The sequence below is a fragment of the Leuresthes tenuis genome, unplaced genomic scaffold (assembly GCF_036924035.1).
Source record: "Leuresthes tenuis unplaced genomic scaffold, fLeuTen1.0.hap1 SCAF_8, whole genome shotgun sequence".
NCBI lineage: Eukaryota > Metazoa > Chordata > Actinopteri > Atheriniformes > Atherinopsidae > Leuresthes > Leuresthes tenuis.
In genome coordinates, this window is record NW_027325362.1 from 16,623,611 (window position 1) to 16,644,881 (window position 21,271).

The 21,271-nt window shown below is 38.6% G+C and overlaps 1 protein-coding gene across 1 annotated transcript in view; it reads right to left on the reverse strand.

Annotated features, from left to right (window-relative positions):
- Positions 1-21,271, reverse strand: part of eys (eyes shut homolog) — a 156,388-nt gene that overhangs the window by 66,112 nt on the left and 69,005 nt on the right. The window contains exons 25-33 of the mRNA XM_072391139.1: positions 19,400-19,496; positions 18,847-18,954; positions 17,339-17,484; positions 9,267-9,438; positions 8,852-8,930; positions 8,228-8,427; positions 3,574-3,698; positions 2,874-2,998; positions 2,314-2,527 (exon numbers count right to left, since the gene is read on the reverse strand). Of these exons, the coding sequence (XP_072247240.1) occupies positions 2,314-2,527; positions 2,874-2,998; positions 3,574-3,698; positions 8,228-8,427; positions 8,852-8,930; positions 9,267-9,438; positions 17,339-17,484; positions 18,847-18,954; positions 19,400-19,496 (1,266 nt within the window). The remainder of the gene's footprint in view (positions 1-2,313; positions 2,528-2,873; positions 2,999-3,573; positions 3,699-8,227; positions 8,428-8,851; positions 8,931-9,266; positions 9,439-17,338; positions 17,485-18,846; positions 18,955-19,399; positions 19,497-21,271) is intronic.

Below are 21,271 nucleotides of genomic sequence, written 5' to 3' on the forward strand. Positions count from 1 at the left end.
AGCTTGTGTAGAAAAGATGTTGGTAGGAAGGACACAGAAAGGAGAGGTTTGTACTTTGTCAAGAAAAAAAAAAAAGAGCCTGGGGCCATCATCACTACAAATGAACTGCTCTAATGCTGCTCAGTCTATGTGATACAGTATCACTTGTAAATCATATAATGTTAATAAAAGTAATAGTGTGATGATGGGAACTATCACTTGACTGAGATGCGTTCATCTAGCTTAATACATTGCCAGCATCATTGAGGATCCAGGCATCATTAATCGCTCTGTTTTGCACTTTGTAATGATGATATGATTAATATTCATACTGACCATGAGGTTCTTTCTTGAAAGAACTACTTGTAATGAAGCTGAACCATAGTAAAATAAAATAAAATATTTAAAAAAATAAAAAAGTAGAAAATGTATGCGATTAGAAATGAATTTTGATGCAAATCTGAACTTTTTTAAATGTATGCAGCCTTTGAAGTGGTTTATAAAGTAGGATTTTCACAGCTTGCTAAAGTGAATTTTGAAGAGGATGAGGAAACTGCAGCATCTATATGCCCAGTGGTGGAGGAAGATCATCGATATTTCCTTTTAGAGAGGAGCAATATGACAAAGTTACAAACACTCCACTAGTATTAAGGTATTCAGACCAAGGCATTCCGTATGCATGGGAGATGTGGGTAAAAATTCACATCGAATATAACTGTTCAGACGCATTAAATGTAAAAAAAAAAAATTGTCTACTACACACATGCTATACTATTGTGTGCAAAAGCATTTGACTGTCATAGTTGATTATACGTGCATGTAATTTCTGTTGTTCGGAGTCTTTCAATCAGAACGATAACACAGTGGGAAGATCTTCAAGAACTGAGGCGAACAGTTGATTTTGGACAACAGATGTATGGTGCATCAAGCATCAAGGTTTTGTGTATTTATGCAAGGTAAGGGGACAGGAGGAGGATTAATCCCCTATAGAAAATCTGTCTTATTGGAGGAGTGTAAGTCTTACTCGGATGGAAATCATGTTTACAATCTGACTTTCATTACAGTCAAATTTAGTCCTGGGAATTCAAGCTATGCCGTTTCATTCTAATGATGTAACCGCAAGGTAAGATTACCTACTGCGCGGTTGTTTTGCTAAGCTACAGTTAGATAAGCTGACTGCCTGTACAGGTTTTTCAGCTACAGTAGCTTTGGGAATTCTATCATTAGCCATTTCAGGGATGAAATCTCTGGTCAAAACAGTCAAACTAAAAATAAACTTAAAAGCACTTCGAACATTTCAATATTTTAATGTTACCATACGCATTAGAGCTTGCTGGCTGGAAGGATTCACTAGTTTTATATATATATACATACATATAAATAACAAATTGGATTTCTGTCTTCCATGCAGGTTGTAGGGGAAAAATGCTTGATTACTGTTGGTATCATTCTGTAACAAAAAGGTTTAAGGAGATAAAATTCCATTGTCAGGTGGCCAAAATGTGACAAACACTCACACTGAATAAAATAAGGGCTAAAATAAATACACAGATCAAAATACATAGGTATACAATATATATGATACATATAATATATAATATACACTTAGAATATATCCAACACTCTTCAAGTAATAGAAAAAGTTAGATGTTAAACCCTGAAAATAGCGTTTTGTAGACAAGCCCTTTTCACACAGCTGGTTCAAGGCAAGACTGATCTGCCTTTGGTGCACATCTATGTTTTATGTACATGCTCATAATGGAACTTGAAGTTGATGCGCAGCTCATATGCTTCTGAGCTGGCAACAGAGCTTACGGAATCAAATTGTTTGGTGTGTGTGTGTGTAAGAAAGAGCAGGGTAAAACACACAATTGAATTCAGCAGCTTTTGTGACACTGGCTTGCTGTGCTTCAGCTCACACTTATGCAGTGCAGAGCTGCCTCGGTCTAGTCTGTCTGAATCAGAGAAACAGTGATGCCTTAAAGTGGACGTGGCTCGAATGCTGTGGGAAAAAGGTGCAGTTAATTTAGCCCTGCCGTTCACAGGGGTCACAACATAGTGATACATAAGAGGATGCTACTCAAAAAAAAAAAAAATCAAACATGAAATATGTTTGGATTACCATTGACTGTTATTATCATATATAATCCTTTATCACTCACTATAATTCTGTAAAATACTAATCTGAAAAGTTCCTAATTATGATAGCTGTAAAATAAATGTAGAGTACCTTCCTCTATGAAATTGGGAGGAGACAACTAAAAGTAGTATACCAGGCCAACACAGCTACTTCCCATAACTAGCATCTCCATGAATGCACAGCAGGGTCCATACCTGCGGTTAGCTCAGCTGTCGGAGCTGGGCTGAGTGTTGGCGTTGGCGCTCTGGGTGTGTAGCCGCCAGTGATGTTCTCGACTACAGTCGTCAAGGGAACAGGATCCGTTACAGGAGGCAGACAGCTGACCTTGTTGATGCCATCTACACAGGAAAATGCTTCTGGACATGGATTCAGCAGGCAATCATCATAGTTGTGCTCACAGTTCCTCCCCTGTGAGCATAACATAGACAGCCTTTCAACTCTGCATTGGAATGCTAAATGGAATACAAAGTTTACACAAAGGGCACTGACCAAGATTTAAAACATTTTTTTTTTTTAAATTAGGAACCATGTGATAGAAGATTATATCTGATTCTATAGACAACTAATCCAAACATTTTTTCAACTAACTAAGAGAACTAAACAATGTTGTTAGTAGTTCATTCAAAGCGTGAACGCCAACTTTTCACACTTAAGTTATTTTTTTTGCCAAGAATAGATTCTGGAGTAGAGGGTGCGAGAAGGTAAAAAAAAAAAAAAGTAAAAAGGGTATGGGGGTAAGGTGGGGGAGCCTCACCACAAATCCAGGACGACAGAAACAGGTGTAGCCATAGCCTGGATCATTCTGGATGCATATCCCCTGGTTGCAGGGCTGTGGAAGGCACTCATTAATGTCATCCTCACAGTGAAGGCCTGTCCAACCTGCCAGGAACAAAAGCCCACAGAGTGCCGTCATGAGCCCCGGCTCTCTCTCACTTCCACCCTCTGAAGTGAATATCAATCAGATTCTCTTACATTGATTTGCTTCTTTTTGGGTTCACACACATACACAGAGAAGAAAAGGCTTTCACTCAAGAGTAAGATGCGACATACATTTTAATAAGCCAAGGCAGTACCATCCTTTAATCACTGTCATTTTTCTTTCTCTTTTTCTACTGTATGACTCCAATTTTTCCCTGGAGGACAGCATGTAGCCTTTGAACGACTGTAAGGAGTGTAAACTATACAAGCATTAAGGTAACCTTTCATGACCCTTTCCAGTCCAATCTAGGTGATCTTCAGGAATTAAGACTCTACAACATCTGGGTCACAGGAAAAGACTGAAGCCCTCTTGTTCACTTCAAAAACTGTCTTGCCATCTAGGCTATGTTTTAGTGTTTGTGCTCATGTGCTGCAAACGTTGCCTGTGACAGGTCTCGCAAAGAGGGAAAAGAATGCTTTGCCTGTCTCAGTTTGAAATGAATCGAGAAAAATCACAGGACATCTGAGTGACTCACCTGACCTGCAGTGGCAGACGTAGCTATTAATAAGATCTTGGCAAACAGCACTGTTGTGGCAGGGAGCTGAGCAACATTCATTAACATCCACTTCACAGAAAGCTCCCATAAAACCCGGTGGACAGCTGGAAAAGAGAAAAAAACGAAAAAAAAAACCATATCATACTTAAAGAGAAAAACTTCTCACAGAGCCGTCGTTTCCTTCTTAAGGGTTTGAGATGCTTTATCCAAAAAAAAATGCTTCCATTTGTCATCACTTAACAAAACCAGCTTTGTTTGGTCAGTTGTGTCTTTTCTTTGCAATTCATTAAACATGAATCAAATCTATTTGCTAGATTCTTGAAAAACATAGCAGAGGAATAAGTAACATAGAAAGTAAAGTGAAGAGTGCCCAACCCCCTGTCTTAACACTATGCAAAAGAGCCACATAGGTATGTTTCAGAGAAACACTCTTATATCAAAGGTTGTAAAGTTGCAATGGGGTTTATCATTTTGGACCCTCTATTGTAAAACTATGACTTTCTGTGCTATTGAGCAATGAAACTCACACATATTTAACTAAGAGTAAACTTTAGAGGGTTCAATTAATCATAAAGAGCAAATAAAGATAATCTGCTAAACATTTTCTCAAACACTCTTATTTGGAGTGTTCATTATTGCATATCATTTTCTTTTCTTTTTTTTTAGCAAAAATAGCAAAAAAAAAGGGACACATCACCTGCCAGTTAGCAAACATACCTTTACTCATTAGTATTACTATAACCGACTCCTAATTCACATCTCAAACCTACTGTACATCTTTGGGAAATTTTGCAAAGCCGCATGTGGTACTTTTACTTGTCTTATAAAACTATGAACTAGGCACAGTTTATGTGAATCGTGTGGAAAAATGGGCGAAAGGTTTCAATCATGACTTCCTGACTGACCACCATCGCAGAGAGAATTGAGTGGTTTTTGAGGCCATTTCTTGAGCAGGTGCACAATTGATGTGCAGCACTTATAACGCATTACATGCAGCTGAATCATCTGTCTGTATTTCATGACCAGTGGAGGTATTTTTTTCATGAATACTTTTATACGTTAGCTCTTTACCCAGCCTCTTTGCAAGCCTCTCGTTTCAAGGGAAAAAAAAGATACAGGTGATTAAAATGTGCCTCCTTCTAAAAAAACAAAACAAAAACCTTTATGTGTTTCAGTGTCAACAAAGACATGATGTTGGCACGAAAAACAAAAGTTCAAAAGATGTTCTCGATTAGAAATGGGACAAGAAAAACAAAAATGGTTTAACTCTACACAATCGTCTGTTAGAGATCTGTAAAACACTAGATGACATCATTAGCTACAAAATGTGTGTGTATAGTAACTCTTCCCCTAATAAACTCATCAGTAAATCACAACATGTTTTATATTCTTATTATAATAAATGCACAAACAAGCCTTAAATGAGGAGAGCATAATAAAAAAAAATAAAAAAAATAAATAAATAAAAAAAATCTGTGCTGAGATACTCTGAAGCCCACTGTATCAATTTATAGCACTGTAAAAAGCAGCAATCTATTTGGTGTTGCGGTACTTATTGTCATATAAATCATGACACAGAGCATGTAGCAGCACATCACCACAAGGTTAGACAACGTAATTAACTGCGAGGCACCCAGGGAGCTGTTGTGTCAAATCGACACAGTCTTTCTACATACACCTTGTATCCAGAAACACTTCATCACTCGAGGGATAGCATGCGAGCAATTAAAAAGTGATGATTCACTTGCAAACAACCTGGAGGACTGATATGAGAGCACAGATGTACCGCAGCACAATTATTATGAAACAAGATGCATTTTTAATTGGTAACAAGTACAATTGTGTAACCCTGACAACCATATCAACTCTAAAAGGTGACCAGTTCGCTGGTGACGTGTCAACATTCGGTGCTCAACAAAAGGCCGCCGGCACTTTATATTTGAGTCCTGTAACCATATGGATTTTTTTCAAGTCACATTTTCTGAATTCAAAACAAAGAAACCGGAATGTGAAATACAAGGTGTGGAAAAATAAGAAACAGGACCGAGGTAAATTGAACACCTCATCAATCCGAACCGGGGGAATATGTTGTTGCAGCATAAATAGTTAAGGATAAACAAATAATCGCATAAACGAACAAAATGTGAGGAAAAAAAAAATTATTGTCGACAAACTGCGAGTAAGCACAGCACCGTTGATAAAAACATCTGCAACTTGTCACACAAGGATTGGCCCAAAAATGAACCGAAGAAAGGTTTTATGGACAGATGAAATGGATCTGTGCTGGAACGCTAATGGACACGAGGGACCCTTTGAGTCGGTCGCCATCAAGTCTGAGAAGAAATAGAAGTGGACTGGATAATGAATTTTTAAAGTCTGACATAATGGTAGCTGAGTTTTCATTCAGCTGTGATGTGAACTTGAAGCGAACTTTTGAAATTATTCTTCAAGTCATACGAACATCACCCGCTTGTTTCATTCACCTGCCTTCGAGGGAACAGAATAAATATGCTGCATATAATCGCTGACAGACGGTGACGTAAGCTGCCTTAGCGTGGCTGCGACAAACTGCAAAGTAGTCGCTGACAGGAAATGGGGAAAAAAAGACAAATTAAGTTCTTTTGGCCTTGTTTAACTTTTCATCTCTGTTACAGAGACCCGTTCAATCACATTTGTGGGCTGCTTACAGCATGAAAGCGTTCGGAAGTTTTCAATCTCGGATAGAGTAGAAGAGGCGCTCATCTTCTTCCAGAGGATGACGCGTTTCTGAAGGGTAACGCAGGCTTTATGTTGATTATCCCAAAGCTGAAATGGCCGATTGTTCAGGTGGCAATCATAACATGTCCACTACGATGAGAGAATTGAGTGAAAATATCCTGCAGTCAGAGGTTCATTCTGCTGCAGCAAACGTCAAGTTGGAACAAGTTTTTAGCTTTAACATGACAAAAAAAAAAAAAAGGACAGAAAAAAATCTGCTCCCGGTTTCTGGCAGGCACCTTTTTGAAGCTGATGATACTGGAAGAACTCTGCAGAATTCAAGATCTTTATGCAGGACAACACTCTATCACAGAGATCTCAGTTCTGCACAGCCAGTAAAGAACTTAAAGATGACCTCATCCCCTTCCCCACTTTCCATAAAGCCCATTGAGAATTGAGAGCCCTTCAAAGACATGATATTTATTGTAAGCGAATTTGTTGAGAAGCACCACTTTAAACAGCATACTAAATGGGATTGCTGCTTCAAAAAAACTGATTGAGAACAGAGACTGACAGACTCCAAGAATGAAAGGTTCATGTTAATCTGGCTATGTTGTTCAAAGAATATTTTATAAGACCAAACATGTATTAGACATCTATTTTTAACGCATGTTACTTACTTCAAAGTCTCAGAATCAACACATGTACTGGAAAACAACCATTTCAAGTACACTGAAGTGTCAATTTCATCAAATCAAATCAAATCATACGTCTCGTTTTCATTTTACGAGCATTACAAATATGTTAAAAAAAAAAGCCTTCCGAGGCTTTCAGTGTTTGAAACTGACAGCTTTCTAGAAAAAGAATCGTGAATATCAACTTGATGGCTACTGAAGTTAAGTAGTAGTAAATCTTCTCAGACAGAAAGTTTAGACGACTGTTACATCGTCACGGGGAAAACAAAATGTCAACCGCGTCATTAGCAGTGTTCAGCGTATGATGGTGATATTTCGTGTGAGTTCCACTTGCTACAAATCCAAAGCCTGTCGCAACTTGTAGCCGTTGCTGCCAACCACTCGTGCACCAGGCATGGGTCTCAAACAACTTGACAGGCTCCTTTTCTCATGCACTCAAAAACAAATTTGCAACATCGCAGCGTGAGAAGACACCTGAGGGACCAGCCAGAGCAGCACAATGCAGAAGGCTGCAGCCCATTGGGCAAGGAAACCATCCAATCAAACCATCAATCTATTTTTTTCTTAGCTTATTCCAATGGATCCTGCTCAGAGTAATCTCACCCAGACAGTGTTCAGCCTTAATATAAGTCATGCCAAGTCAAAGAGGCTGTTTTTTGTTGTAACAATGCAGGATTTCCAGTTTAAATTACTCCGTTCCCCCACCCTCCAAATAAAGGTTTTCTACTCTATTTCAACACAGAATCAGACTTAGTTAGTGAGTTTCAGAGTTTTAGTTGAATTTAGGACAGTAAGCCTCATGAGGAAATGAGAACTGAACTTTTCATGTCGTCATTCAGGGAAATTGTGGTGGTAAATTGGAGAATCAGTTTTGAGATGCCCAAGAAATGGTGGCAGGACTCACCGCCACCTCCAGGTCCCACTTTGTAAGAAATCTCATAACAAGGCCCTAGATACTTAGATTATACTTACAACTTACATTACATTAAAGCATTATTTTAGTCCAGCTCCACGGAAATGGCCCTAGAAATCCAAAGCATGTTGCTATTGTTACACACGTTCCCAAGAGGATTTACTAATTGTTAGATTATTATTTTGTGTTGTTGTTGCTGTTTTAGATGAGTCATAAACGTTTAAATCTAATACAACAATCAGCAGGTTGGCGTGCTTCATTCACCATGATTCCAGTCAGGGACAATCTCAATGTCATTTCAACAAATAATAACAGTGAGCAAACTCACCTGCATGTGAAGTTTGATCCTTCACCGTCAAGGCAGGTAGCTCCGTTGAAACACAGCGAGACATTAGAAGCAGCTTCATTGCAGACATCTATATCATTTTCACAAGTCTTTCCTGTGTAACCATCCTGGCAGAAGCATGCGTATTTGTCAATTAGATCGACACACGAGCCTCCATTCAAACAGGGACCGCAAGCACAGTCCTGTAAATGAAAAGACACCAGACCTTCACATGAGTGAGACACTGTAGCAACAGCCTGAGTTAGTTTTTAACATGCATTTAACATATTAATGCCTGGCAAAACGTAACTCGGGTTTAAAATGAGTTGCTGAAATTTAAAAATCTGACTATCAATTCATTCATTCAACGAGCCGCTCGCAGAGACGCTGTAAGCAGTTCGGTGTTTCATCAAGAAGCTGGGGTTTTATAATCAATTAAGCTTTAGACTAAGCAATTGCTTTTAATCAGGTATTTGTGCAGTGTTTACATGATCCTGGAAGTACGATTGACTTATCTTGTACAAAAATCAATCGAGTTAATGATACCAAAGGCCATACAAAGACTACAAAGTTCTCCTGACATTTCTCCAGAACACCCAGTGGGTTTATTAACAAAGCTCAACTCACATCGATGTTTGTTTCACATCTGTTGCCGGTCCACCCAGGTTCACAAAGGCAGGCGTATGCATATATTCCATCCTCACATCTGAGAGGGCCACAACAGACGAGGTCAGAATTGATTCATTAAAATTATGCTGCTGCAAAAAGTTGACTGAAAAATATCTTATTGATGCAGGTGTTTTATTGTGAAGTTTACGCAGCATCCTTAGAGGGAAATATATTTTGAATAATGTAGAAAATCCCCTTCAGCTGAATCCATTATTAAAATTGAAACACCACTAAGATAAGCCGTAAGTGCATCATCATTACAACACGCGGCATTTGCAGCCTCACTCTGTGCTGGCAGGAGGTGTAATTAAATATAATTTCTTTCAAATGGTGCACAATTTGCTTGCTTACGTCCATGGAGAAAAGTCTGTACCTCCCATGAAGACAAGGTGCTGACATGCACTCATCAATGTTGGACTCACAGTGGAGCCCGATGAAGCCTTCAGGACACAAGCAGTGATATCGATTAGCTCCATCAATACATCGTCCACCATTTTGGCAAGGGCTTGAAACACATTCATCGATGCTAACTTCACACCATGGCCCTAGAAATGAAGAATATTGTAGTAAAACATTACACATTTAGCACTTAAACTGTTCACAAAGAAAAAAAAATATATATATTAATATTAGAGCTGTCGAGCAGTCAGGGGTACAGACAACTGACTTTTTATTTAGGAAAATGGGGTTTAATTCTTCATCAAGTCTGAGCTCACTTTAATGCATTCAGACTTAAGCAGTTAAACAAACAAAGAAACACCCATGGAGACATCACAGCTCATGCTCTTGGCCTGAGATAAAGTGTTTTTTTCTAATTATGACGGACTGAGACGACGACACTACGGACACATCGAGCACTAGGCGAGTAATGTAATGACTATCTGTAAGATTCTATATCCTTTCCCACAGACTCACACAGTTAAATGTTTTTACAGCAATATTTATGATCTTCAATCTGAAGGATGTGTTTCACATCCAGGTCACTCTGCTGCACTAAAAGGATGTCACATCCACCCAATTCAGCCCCAAGTCAAAAGTAAGAGGTAGGTTGAATATAAAGGTTTTAGGGAAACAACTATAATTTAATTACATAATCACAATATAATATTTAATATTGAATGAATTTGACACACCTGGTCCGTCACAATCAACTATCCTCCAACCCTTTATTCAAAAAAGAACATTTTCAGTTTATTTTGGTCATACTACAGTTGCTGTCAGACAGAAGTTGACATAAACATATAGGACCTCTGATGACTGCGTGTCGTATGCTAAAAAGTATTGCTCACATTAGTAAAAACTGGAAAATCAAATACAGTGCCGCATCAAAAGCGAAATTACTGAAAAAAACTCATCATTGATCTTTGAGTTGTTCCGAGTTTCCTCTTCTCTCTTTCCACAAAAATCCGCCATTTAGCCCTTCAGAAAATGTAAGCTATTCAATTAGTGAATAGACTAAAGCCTTAAAGAGCAAAATCCTGTCTCCTACCAGCAGTGAGCAAACTGTCCAGATAAAGCTGCCTAACCAGCATGACATGTTTTTTCTCTCTGATCTCTTTAGTAACCTTTGATATGAAGTGATCACAGCCAAGCAGGAATGGTAAACATCAGCGTGCCCGCATGCATTGCAATAAAGGATTTCTGGGTTCTGCAGCTCTGCCTTTTCATATCAACTCACGTTTTGCTCCTGTTAGTAACAACTGGTACCTTTAACGTTTTTAATGAAAGCGCTTCTCTATGAGACACATAATATATGCCAGCTATTATAAAGAATGGTTTTTTTTTTTCTTTTTTTCCAGCTTCCATACAAACACAGCAACTGAGTCAACACATGAAACAGAAATATTACCACTTGAAAGAAGTTGAAGCTAGTTTTAAAAGCTCCGTTACACTTTAACTGGGAACATTTTCAGGCATTTAGATAACAGGTTGCATTTACAGGACGGATAACAGAGGCAGTTAAATACAGCATGTACGCACATACACTGTATGTACTGGAGATAAAGGCAGGATAATGTTTTCCCTGCTGATTGTTCTGCCATTTGAACAGAAACATGGGTGTGGAAATGTCAACTAATATCTGCAGTTGAGTTGAAACAACTGGCATCATAACTTCAACAACAGGAATACTTCCAGACCCCAGAGATCTGTGTTTTTGTTTTTTTGGGGAGAATTTCTCCTACATGCTTTACTCAGATTTCCTGATTTTGTGATGTCTGTCAATTGATTTGCTCCTTCTGACCTCATCTTGTTGTTTCTTTGTCTGTGTTTATTTCTGCTAATTACAGCCTTCTCGAGGGACCAAAGTCAAAAGCTTTCAATTCTGCCCATGCAGTTTTAATCGAAGGGATTACATATTTATTGAGTTCACGTTTGCCATGTGACCTACTTTAAAGTATCACACGCTGTCTGGGTGTGCGGGGGTGCGTGCGGGTGGGGAGCTGTTACTCTGTCAGTCATGGTGAAAGACAGATGAATGTAGCACACAGATTTTCTTGTGCGCACTTAAGAAAATAATGGATTTTTGTTTTATAAAACATCCAGATGTAACTTTCCTGTTTATCTGCTTTTTTTTTTTAATTTTAAGATGACATTAATTACATGTATAATTATCTTGTGAGAAGTAATGAGGCAATGATGGTTAGATTGTGGAATTTCCAGGCAATTTACTTGCAATTTAAAGATGTTAAAATTGGATTGGAGTTCCTCAAACAAGAACAAGAACAGGTCCCAAATATTCCCAAGCTCTAGTTTCTAGAGTGTGAGCATCTCTGGCTTTTATCCATTTTTGATGACTGTAAATGTCTTTGAGTTTTACTCTGTTGGTCTGATAAAACAAGTAATTTGAAGTCATAAAGCTTGAGCTTTAACAAAAAAGAAATTAAATCAGTTTAGAGATGTGGGGGGGGGGGGATTGTCTTAATGTCAACAAAACAGAAATTCCTCTAAATCCACTACATTTTTAAGAGGATCAAGTCAGAACGGAAGGCAAACACTATTTTAAAGCACAGGTTTACGGGGGTTAAAGCTGCAGTTTCGACCTATTATGTGCAGCGGGTGTTGTCTGTGTGCAGTCAGGGGATGGGGTGGGGGTTGGTTTTAATCTTATGAACAAAACAAACTGTGATCACAGCGTTGATGTAAGACCGTCATTTCATGTCAACCTCAGTTCATCTGCCTATCAGATGTTTGACATGCCAGTGTCCCATAAATGAGTTGCTGCCTTCCTCTTAAAATCCTTGTCAGCAAAAAAAAAAAATGTCTGAAAAGAAATGTGAAATCCAAGCAAAAAAAGAAAAAAAAAAGAAAAGAAAAATCAAGAGAAAGAGCAGCAAGAGACACAACTTAAGAGAGTAAGAAAACAACAACTTGAAGCTATTTTAAAGCTGTGGGTAGTAGTTCAGAGACCATCTAAAATATTCCTCCTGCAGCAGTAGCAAGCAGGCAAGTGAAACAAGGATATCAACAAGGACACCTCTTTTTCACACTCCCTGGCAAGGCCTTTGGTAGATGACCAACTAGCCAGGTAACATGCATGAATCTCGCATTACACTGTAGAGCAGCTTTGGATTTTTAAGATAATTCATACACCCACATGTGAAGGACTTCATTCAGCAGCAGAGTGCTACAGAAGAAATACAATTTAGGATGACTGTACTGATGCAAAGGAGCAGTTCAAAGGATTCGCCGTGAACAAAGAACACACGCCTTGCTTCAGCAAATAAAAAGTAAATCTTCTTTAAGGTTTTCCAAACAGGGAAGCTGTCTGGATTTACCCGACGCGCCTTGTGACAAACACATACGGAGTGGGATTTTTCTTTTGAAATTTGGACTTAAGAACAGATTGCGTTCCACAATGTGGCAAGAAAGACTAAGGTAGAAATGCATCTTAATACCTGCAGTTATAATTGACCGATTTGTTCAATATGCTGCTGCTTGAACCACTTTTGAAAAAAAAAACAGTCGACAGTGTTGTTTGAAATTTTTCTTAGGAAATCAGTGTCTCTTGTACTTGTACCCATAAATACTGCGTATGTGTGTATGTTTGCGTGCGTAAGAATGTATTTGCAAGCATTATAGGTGAAAGAAACGGACACCGACCCACAATGAGCTGGACTACGCCTTTTAATGAGCTGATTTTTCTAACTGCTGATGCAAACATTTCAAGTCTTTGCATGACTTGGGTTTGGCGCAGCAACAATTTTCTTGTGGTATGCAAATCAATTATAGTTTGTGTTTGTGCAGGGGGGGGGGCTTGTGATGAACACTTTTCAGAACAGCATACAGCATACATGGAACACGCCCACACCAGTCAGTCCTCATCAGATTTACCTCCGGTGTGGTATAGATGTGCTCATGTATGATAGATGTGTGTTCTTCTTCTTTTCTTTTTTTTTTCTCTGTATGTGTATTTTCACTTTTGTGAGCAGCACAAATGAAAATCCATAATCCAATGATGGGACAGAGACTGAAATCTTACAAGTAGACAACACTAAATCAGAGCAAATAAAACCAAAGCTCTCTGCCTGGTTATGTACCAGTACAGCAAAGAGTAGAAATGCGTTTTTGCTATTTGGGTGATTTGCTACAGCAACAAAAGTGCCCCATAGGAACTTAATGAAGTGCACCCGTGAACTAATGCAAAAGTTGTCACATTTTGTGAGCGTTGTATATCCTCACAGCTGTGACTACAGTTGTCTAAAATGCAAAAACCCTCCACACCTTCAAGATAATCCTGAATATTTACTGAGCTTCAGTCAGTGTGTTGCTAATTTTCATTATTTATGTGGGCAGTACAACGTCCCCCACAAAAAAAAAAAAAAAAGAAGCTATATAAACAAAGATTGATGATATCACAGATGAAATGAAAGGGAAGGGAAGAGAGAGTTTAGGGTTAAAATCTGTCTGAATACCTCTTCTAAATCAGAAAAAGATGCTTTGGAAAGTGCAGATGGTGTTGATCTTATTCTAAATTACAGCTACTACTGCAAACAGGGGAACCACAAAAGTTAATTTATTCTCTAAAAAAAAAAAGAAAAGAAAAAAGAATGGATGTCAAAGCAGGGATTTTTGAATTGTTGTTCTTCTGCTGTAGTGTTGCGATTATAAACTATCCCTAAAATCTCTCGTAGAGTAAAAGTAATCGAGAGAAGAAAAATGACGACTGACCCATCGTTAATCACCTGGTTAGCTTTTCATCTGCAGGCTGAGACAGACGAAAACAAACAGGAGCAAGAGATTATTTATTGCCTCCTGTGTTTTATCAACACAGAAAAAGCACACATTGAATAAACCGTCTCCACTGTACACTAAATCAATCTTTTTCTCTCGTTTCAGAGTGTAAAACCACTCCCTTTCTTTAGACCGTCCTTTAATTTGGCAAAAAAGGATTAAAAAACCCCAACTGCTTGTACTTTTCTTACTCAACTGTAAAAAGTTCACATAAAACAAAGTAATTATACTGTATTACTGCGATGTAAAAGAGGAAGAAATGGAGTATGCAGTCATTGAAACAAAGTGAGGGAGGGAAATGGAATTTCAATCCCTTATTTACACAAGTTCATGCATATTATGACACTGCCATTTCGTATCATCTGTAAAGTGATTACGCTGAAAGACACCAAAGTTAAATACTTATTTAGTATAACACTAAGGCTGGTATTACACATTGAATTAAACACTAAGGCTATAGCTATGAGTGCAAACATTTCATGCTAATTCTGCAGATTTAAACATCTGAAAAAAAAATCATAAAATCATTCAGATTCGCATTGCATGTATCCAGCTATTTTATGCATATCAATAAAACTTTCCTGTCTGCGATGTCCAAACGCGTAAAGGTAGTAATCGGCCAGTATATATATATATATATATATATATATATATATATATATCTTGTGAGAGCCAAACAAGTTCTAGCTTACAAGCATAAACAGTGTGGATGGATATCGCTTGTATTCATACATCTGTTTACAAGAGCCAGATTATTATGTAGTAATTAACCACAATATAGAGATTTGTATGCTTTGTGGGCTCAAAGTGGTTTTTTATAAATGATCAAAATAAATGGAAATAGTGCAATATTTGCAAAATATGCACTGTAGAGCATTTATCAAATGTTTGTGATCATCTAATCTCATCTTGTGAACAAATGACTAATTTGAATAAAGCTGCTCCACCATGTTATCAAGCATTCAATACAATATGTTTACATCAAATAATGTATTTATTGCTCATATGACAAAACAATGTTACTGAATCAAATTATGCAGAGTGCTTACTGGACACATTTTTCACTTATCCATCTGTTTCCTCTGAGATAAAGCAAACTCTTTATTCAATACATGCGTGTAGTTGCTGCCTTGAGGTGGTAGAAACTTGATTCTATCCACTGGTCTATAATTTGAACAATTAATAGATTCAAAGGAGATGTTTGAACAAGCAGCTGAAGTTATCTCCAAGAGTATGAAAAGCAGATTACATCCCGGGCGCCGACACACAATGCCAAAGACAGACCTAGCGACCAGATTTCCTGTAACAAGTTCACCCAGCAAAAGATTGAATTTACTGAAGCCTCAACTAAAAAAAAAAAAAAAAAAACACTGCAAAGGGCTGGAACATCATCATCCAACAAAGTGCTGACTGAGGAAACTGCAACAATGTGCTGATTGCACTGTACAATCACTCAAGGGAACATGCTCACTAATGATGGGTGAAGAAGAGAAAACATAAGGTGACGGATACTCTGCTTAAACTGTGATTTATATAAACAAGATCAGCCATTAATCATGTCACTACGGTGACTTATCACCTCCAAACACTACACAGCATCTACAGTGCGTACAGTTGAGTCACATAATACAGGGACTGCAGAGTCTTTTAAACCACGTGACCTAAATAATAATCTGTCAGCTGTCAAAGTGCGCTTTGTTGACCAAGTTCTTTTAGGTTTTTAAAAATAGAGCATGATCATGCGTGATTAGGCTGGAAACAAAAGACTAATTGAACAAGTGAAACATGATGACAAATGACAGTTAGAAGCGAGGAGCATTGGTGATAATAAAAACAACCTTCCTATAAACCTGGGTCATAGACTTTTAGAGGGATCGAAAATGATGATTAAAAACGGACATAAATATGAAAGATGTGATCTTCAGACTTTCCTGCTTCAATTATTACCTTTAGCCCACTTGTTAGATGTCTAAAAAGCCTTCAGAAATGCCCATTTGTTTGAAAAATGAGAAAGTAAGGGTCTTGAGAAAATGTCTGCGAATGACTTTGCAAAAACAATCTGAAACCACATTTATTAAAACCCCCACTAAGACAGATCCACGCAGAAAAATTCAATATAGTTGGTAATGTAGGTGGGAACAAAGTGTCATCACAGCTTAATCATATCACAAGTGAATAGATATAGAGTCAGACTGATTTATCAGTAAGCAGCCTCAACTGTTATAGTCAAAATTAACTTTGGCATTTGATATGCAATAAGAAAACTGAAAGAAAAATTTAAAAGTACCTCTTGACTTCCCTGATGGCTAAAGCAAATAATATATATATATATATTAAAAAAAAAACTTGTTTTAAGAAGGTGAATTTAATTAGAAGAGACAATAAAAAGGAACACACAGGGAACACGTGTGAATGTGTTATTTGCAAAGAGTTGCAATGCTGCTACACATGTTACTTGAGCAAATATTTTGTATGAGTTCTGGCTGGTTGGAGCCGATCCGGACTGCATCCTGTGGCCGTTGGCTCTCTTGGGGAACCCTGTCTCAGATGAGCTTAGAGCAACAGAAAAAGTAATGACTTGTACTATGCCGTGGTGTAGGCCTAATAATAAAAGCTGCATCTGTGGGAATTGGGCCATGCGTGTCAGGTTCTGCTCTCCAGAGTCGCAATACCTCCGAGATTTACCCCCTCTCTCAACTGGGGAAGGATAAATTGATGATACAGTGTGGAAGACAAATGAAATTAATCTTCCCAGTACCTGACAGGGATCAGCTTTAGATAGCGAGCACATACACAGACACACACACAAATGTGTGTGTATATATATATATATATATATATATATATATATATATATATATATGTACATATATATATGTATATATATATATATGTGTGTGTGTGTGTGTGTGTGTGTTCAAACAACAATAGCATTTTGAGAATAAAAGGGTTGATGAAATGTATTAAAGCCAAGAAAGAGACACTCTTATCAGATAAAACAGGTGACATAAATTTATCTCTTGTTAGCTTTACTCAAAAGCAGCCACTGTGTCTTGCAGGCTAATTAAAAGCAGGCATTGTGAATCCCCCCCCCCCAACTAAGCCTGATCTGTGTCAGAGATGACTCAAAAGCAGCCAGCCACAGCAGTCATCATGATAAGCTTTTTAGACTCTCATATTGATCTTCATGTCACCTAAGGGCACAACAGCTACCTGTGTATCCAGGCCGGCAGACACACTTGAAGCCCCCAGGCGTGTTGATACAGATGCCCTCGTGTAGGCAAGGTGAAACTTCACACTCGTTCACATCCAGGTCACAGAGCGTTCCAAAATAACCAGGAGGGCAAATGCAGTGGAATCTGAGGAGGATGTGAGAACACTGAATGAGTAAAGAACGAGGTGAAATCGCGCAGAGACCGACGTGTCAGATGGTAAGGGTGCTTTTATGGTTCGTTCTGAAAAGCAACTTTAAAACAATTTTGGCTTTCTCAGCGCGAAAAAACACAAAGTCGCAGAAGCAATTAAAAAAACAGCATGTGCATCTGTCTTAAACCCTCACACGAAGATTTTTCTGAATTGACCAGCAGATGCTCACAGAAAAAATAAACAATGCAACAGCTTTTTCCCCAGTGTGTGACTTGATTTGAATTATACTGGTTGACTTATTGCTAAAGTGAGGAGCTCAATCTGTCCAATGATATGGTTTATTCAATTCACATCCCTCTCTGGATCTGCTTTCACCTGACCACACATCTCAGAGGAGACGGTTATTGTGTCTGACAGTAAAGTAATAAGAAATGATGCAATTAGATACTTCTGAGCAAGAATCTAAAGCACATTTTCATTAGATAAGTTCATCAGTAAACCAGTTATGCTTTATCAGATTTCTGCATTATGCTAAGTGGCATTCTCTTGTCTTGTTATATAGCACATAAGAACCGCCTGATAGGAAACCTTTAAAGGCTGGAGTGGTCTTAGCACCACTACAACAAGTCACAGCGGCTCTGCTGCACTCTCCTATATAGTCGGGCTCAAATTATCTCAAGAGTTAGGGGTTGTATACATAAAACAGCGAGGGGCATACTGCAGAGTGTGACTCAATACAGACTGACTTGCTTTGCTAGTTGGTCCGGGGAGATGAAGATGGAGACGGAGGCGTGCGTTAAAACACACCTGATGTGAACTCCCTGGACCGTGCAGCCAGGGGAGTGCTCTGTTCAGGGCCGGGTCACATGGGAACGAAGTCATGACGGGAGACAAACTGGAGACAAACCATTTAGGACTCAAATTGGCCCTGGGACTTCTCTACCCATCTGTCCGACGAAAACCTGGAAGCCCCGGGGCTCCCATTAAGCACAGCAGAGAGAAGCGCCGTTGGAGTAAAGCCCAATCTAGATACATGATGTGTTCCTGCTGAATTTGCTCTCTGTCTTTAGAAGGGAAGCTTATGTGTGTCAAGGATGAAGACAGGCTTGTTATATAAAGTGGAACACTTTGAAGAAGAGCACCACAACCTTGTTTGTTTTCTTTGGAGAACGGTTCTGTTTGTTCGCCTCTCAAAGCCCACTCGTGAAATTAATTGTGCCTGGCCTTTACTGATATAAGCAATCTTCAAACCTCCAGCATGAAAAAAAACCCCAAAACAGATTGTGTGCAAAGTTGAAGCAAAAAGGAATGAATACAAATAAATGATTAAATACATAAAACATATTCATGCTTACTTGTTCACAAGGTCCTGACAGATGCCAGCACTGCTACATGGGCTGGAGGCACACTCATTGATGTCTTCCTCACAGCGAAGGCCAGAAAATCCCACCTTGCATTCACACCTGGTAAAGAAAAATCATTGATATTGACATTTAGTCTCAGATAGAAAATAGAAGATCTATATTTCTTACAGGCACACGCACAGAGTGAGAAAAATCTATAGGAATTTACTGATATTAATTACACATCATAGTTAGCCTGATTGCCCATACTGTACGGTAAAATACGTGAATATTGATTGAATAAACCTAAAGCTTGAATGGGAAATAAATGACTGGAATAATTAAGGCAGAAACATCTGGGACTCATAACATGACCTAATTTCAACATGAAAACAAATCTTAGCACAGGGTAACCTGCTTAGAAAATTACAGTATTATATATATATATATGTGAAAAAAGACACTTTCTGATACTCCGTATTTATTCAAGTTCATGCTTCATAATGACAAATCCCGACTTTTCTTCTCTCCAAAGAAATGAACAGCTAGTGTAACACTTTTTTACCTGTAACCATTGACCTGGTCCACACAGTCAGCCTGATTTTGGCATGGATTTGAACCACACTCATTGATGTCAATTTCACACCAACTTCCTTTAAATCCTAAAAGATAGATGAGATGGTCATGGATCAGCAAACCCCACTACACCCTGAAAACGTCAGGGCCGATGATAACAAAGGCCCCAGTGAATGCCATTTTAATGGAACTAGTAGCCCCTGTAGCATATCTCATCTTCCAGCTCTCGGCACTCACTGTTTCCCCTTTGAGAGTGTGTAAGTCTAATAATACTTTAGTGCCACAGACAGATTGGTCTGAGGGTTAGTGGTTTGGGGTTTGGGAGGTGTGTGTCTTTATGCCTGGTCGTACATTTGTGTATGTGTGTGTGACAGAGAGAGCCGGGGAGCAGGGGACATCTTGTTAAGTTATGGTAAGGGGGAGAGGCTAAGCCCAAGAGCTCTTTTGCCCTCGTTCATTAGGGGGTTGAGGGGCAAGATGGCTAAGCAGATCAGCGTGGATGTTTTGTTGTACATTTGAAGGCAGCTTGGGAGCCTGTACTGTTCAGCCTGCCGGAGGTATTCCTCCAGAGCTTTGCCTTGGTCTTGACCCTTGGGAGGTTTCTACTTAAGAAAATCAGAATCTATTATATGCAGGACTTAGTTGCATGGAGTGAATTTAATCTATTAAATTAAAAAAAAAAAAAAACGTATGAAAGCAAACCTTGGACATTAAGATTTTAACCCTAACCCTTGATAAGCAAATGGGTAGATGAACAACATATGAACACACATATGACTGGACAGCAGTGAATGAATGACAGGCATGCTAAGAAAAAAGGATTTTATAGGTTTGAATATTTACTACTACCACTATGAGCTCCCAGAGAAAGAGATAGAGACAGAATTTAAAACACAGTTTCACGACAAAAATCTTAACAGTTGCTATTTTTCAGAACTGCAACTCAAAATATGACAACAATTTACAACTTTGTATTAATCTCTGAAGGATGTGGGGAGATTAGACAACATTTGCTGCTTACTTAGACATATAGGGCAGCTCTCTTGTTTGAACCTTGTATAGCTCTCTTCTCCTTCACCATGCAAGCGTTTACATTCAAATGGGTCAGATTCAGTGATATTGTTCACAGACTAAAGTTAAAGATGATCATGATAGCAGGCTGATGGTTTCATGTACAGTAAGAAATGCTACAAGTAGGTAAAGCTATGCAGTCATCTGTGATGGTAGTGGTAATGCCATTAATGGCAATGACAGATACCGGATTATTAGGTCATTATAATTATATATAATCGTACGATTAGAATATAAAAAAGATGCACTTCCATTTACAATGATACTAATGGGGAGAAAAACATTAAAGTAATGACAGTGACACAGTTCTGTGCAACTTTGGACATAAGAATGAGAGCAAAATAAAACAAGACGAAGCTTGTGATGAATTACGGGACAACACAAGTTTCCCGAGCTGGTCCGTCAGTCAAAGCCATTGTGAAGCTCCTCGGGGACTATTTCGAATGTCAATGCTATGTAATGCATCTTCTGCCACTAAACAGAGACTGGAGGTTTCTCTTTGACAGAGTACAGAGAGGGATACCCAAGGTGTGAGCCCACAAAGTCATTCCATCATCTCGCGGATGCTACAGTATGTGATCACTGCAGGTGCCAGTAAATGTCTCAAAGGAGAAGAAATTGTGGGCAATTCCCAGTGGATACGGAACTAACTTTGATTGACGTTTCAATTGAAGAAAAAAAAAAAAAGCGTGAGTTTGGTTTGGGCTGCCACAGTTCCAACAATTGTCTTCAGTCACTTTGATGTAGCAGTTTCTGAGAAGGAGGCTCATTTAAAACCATATAGCCTGCT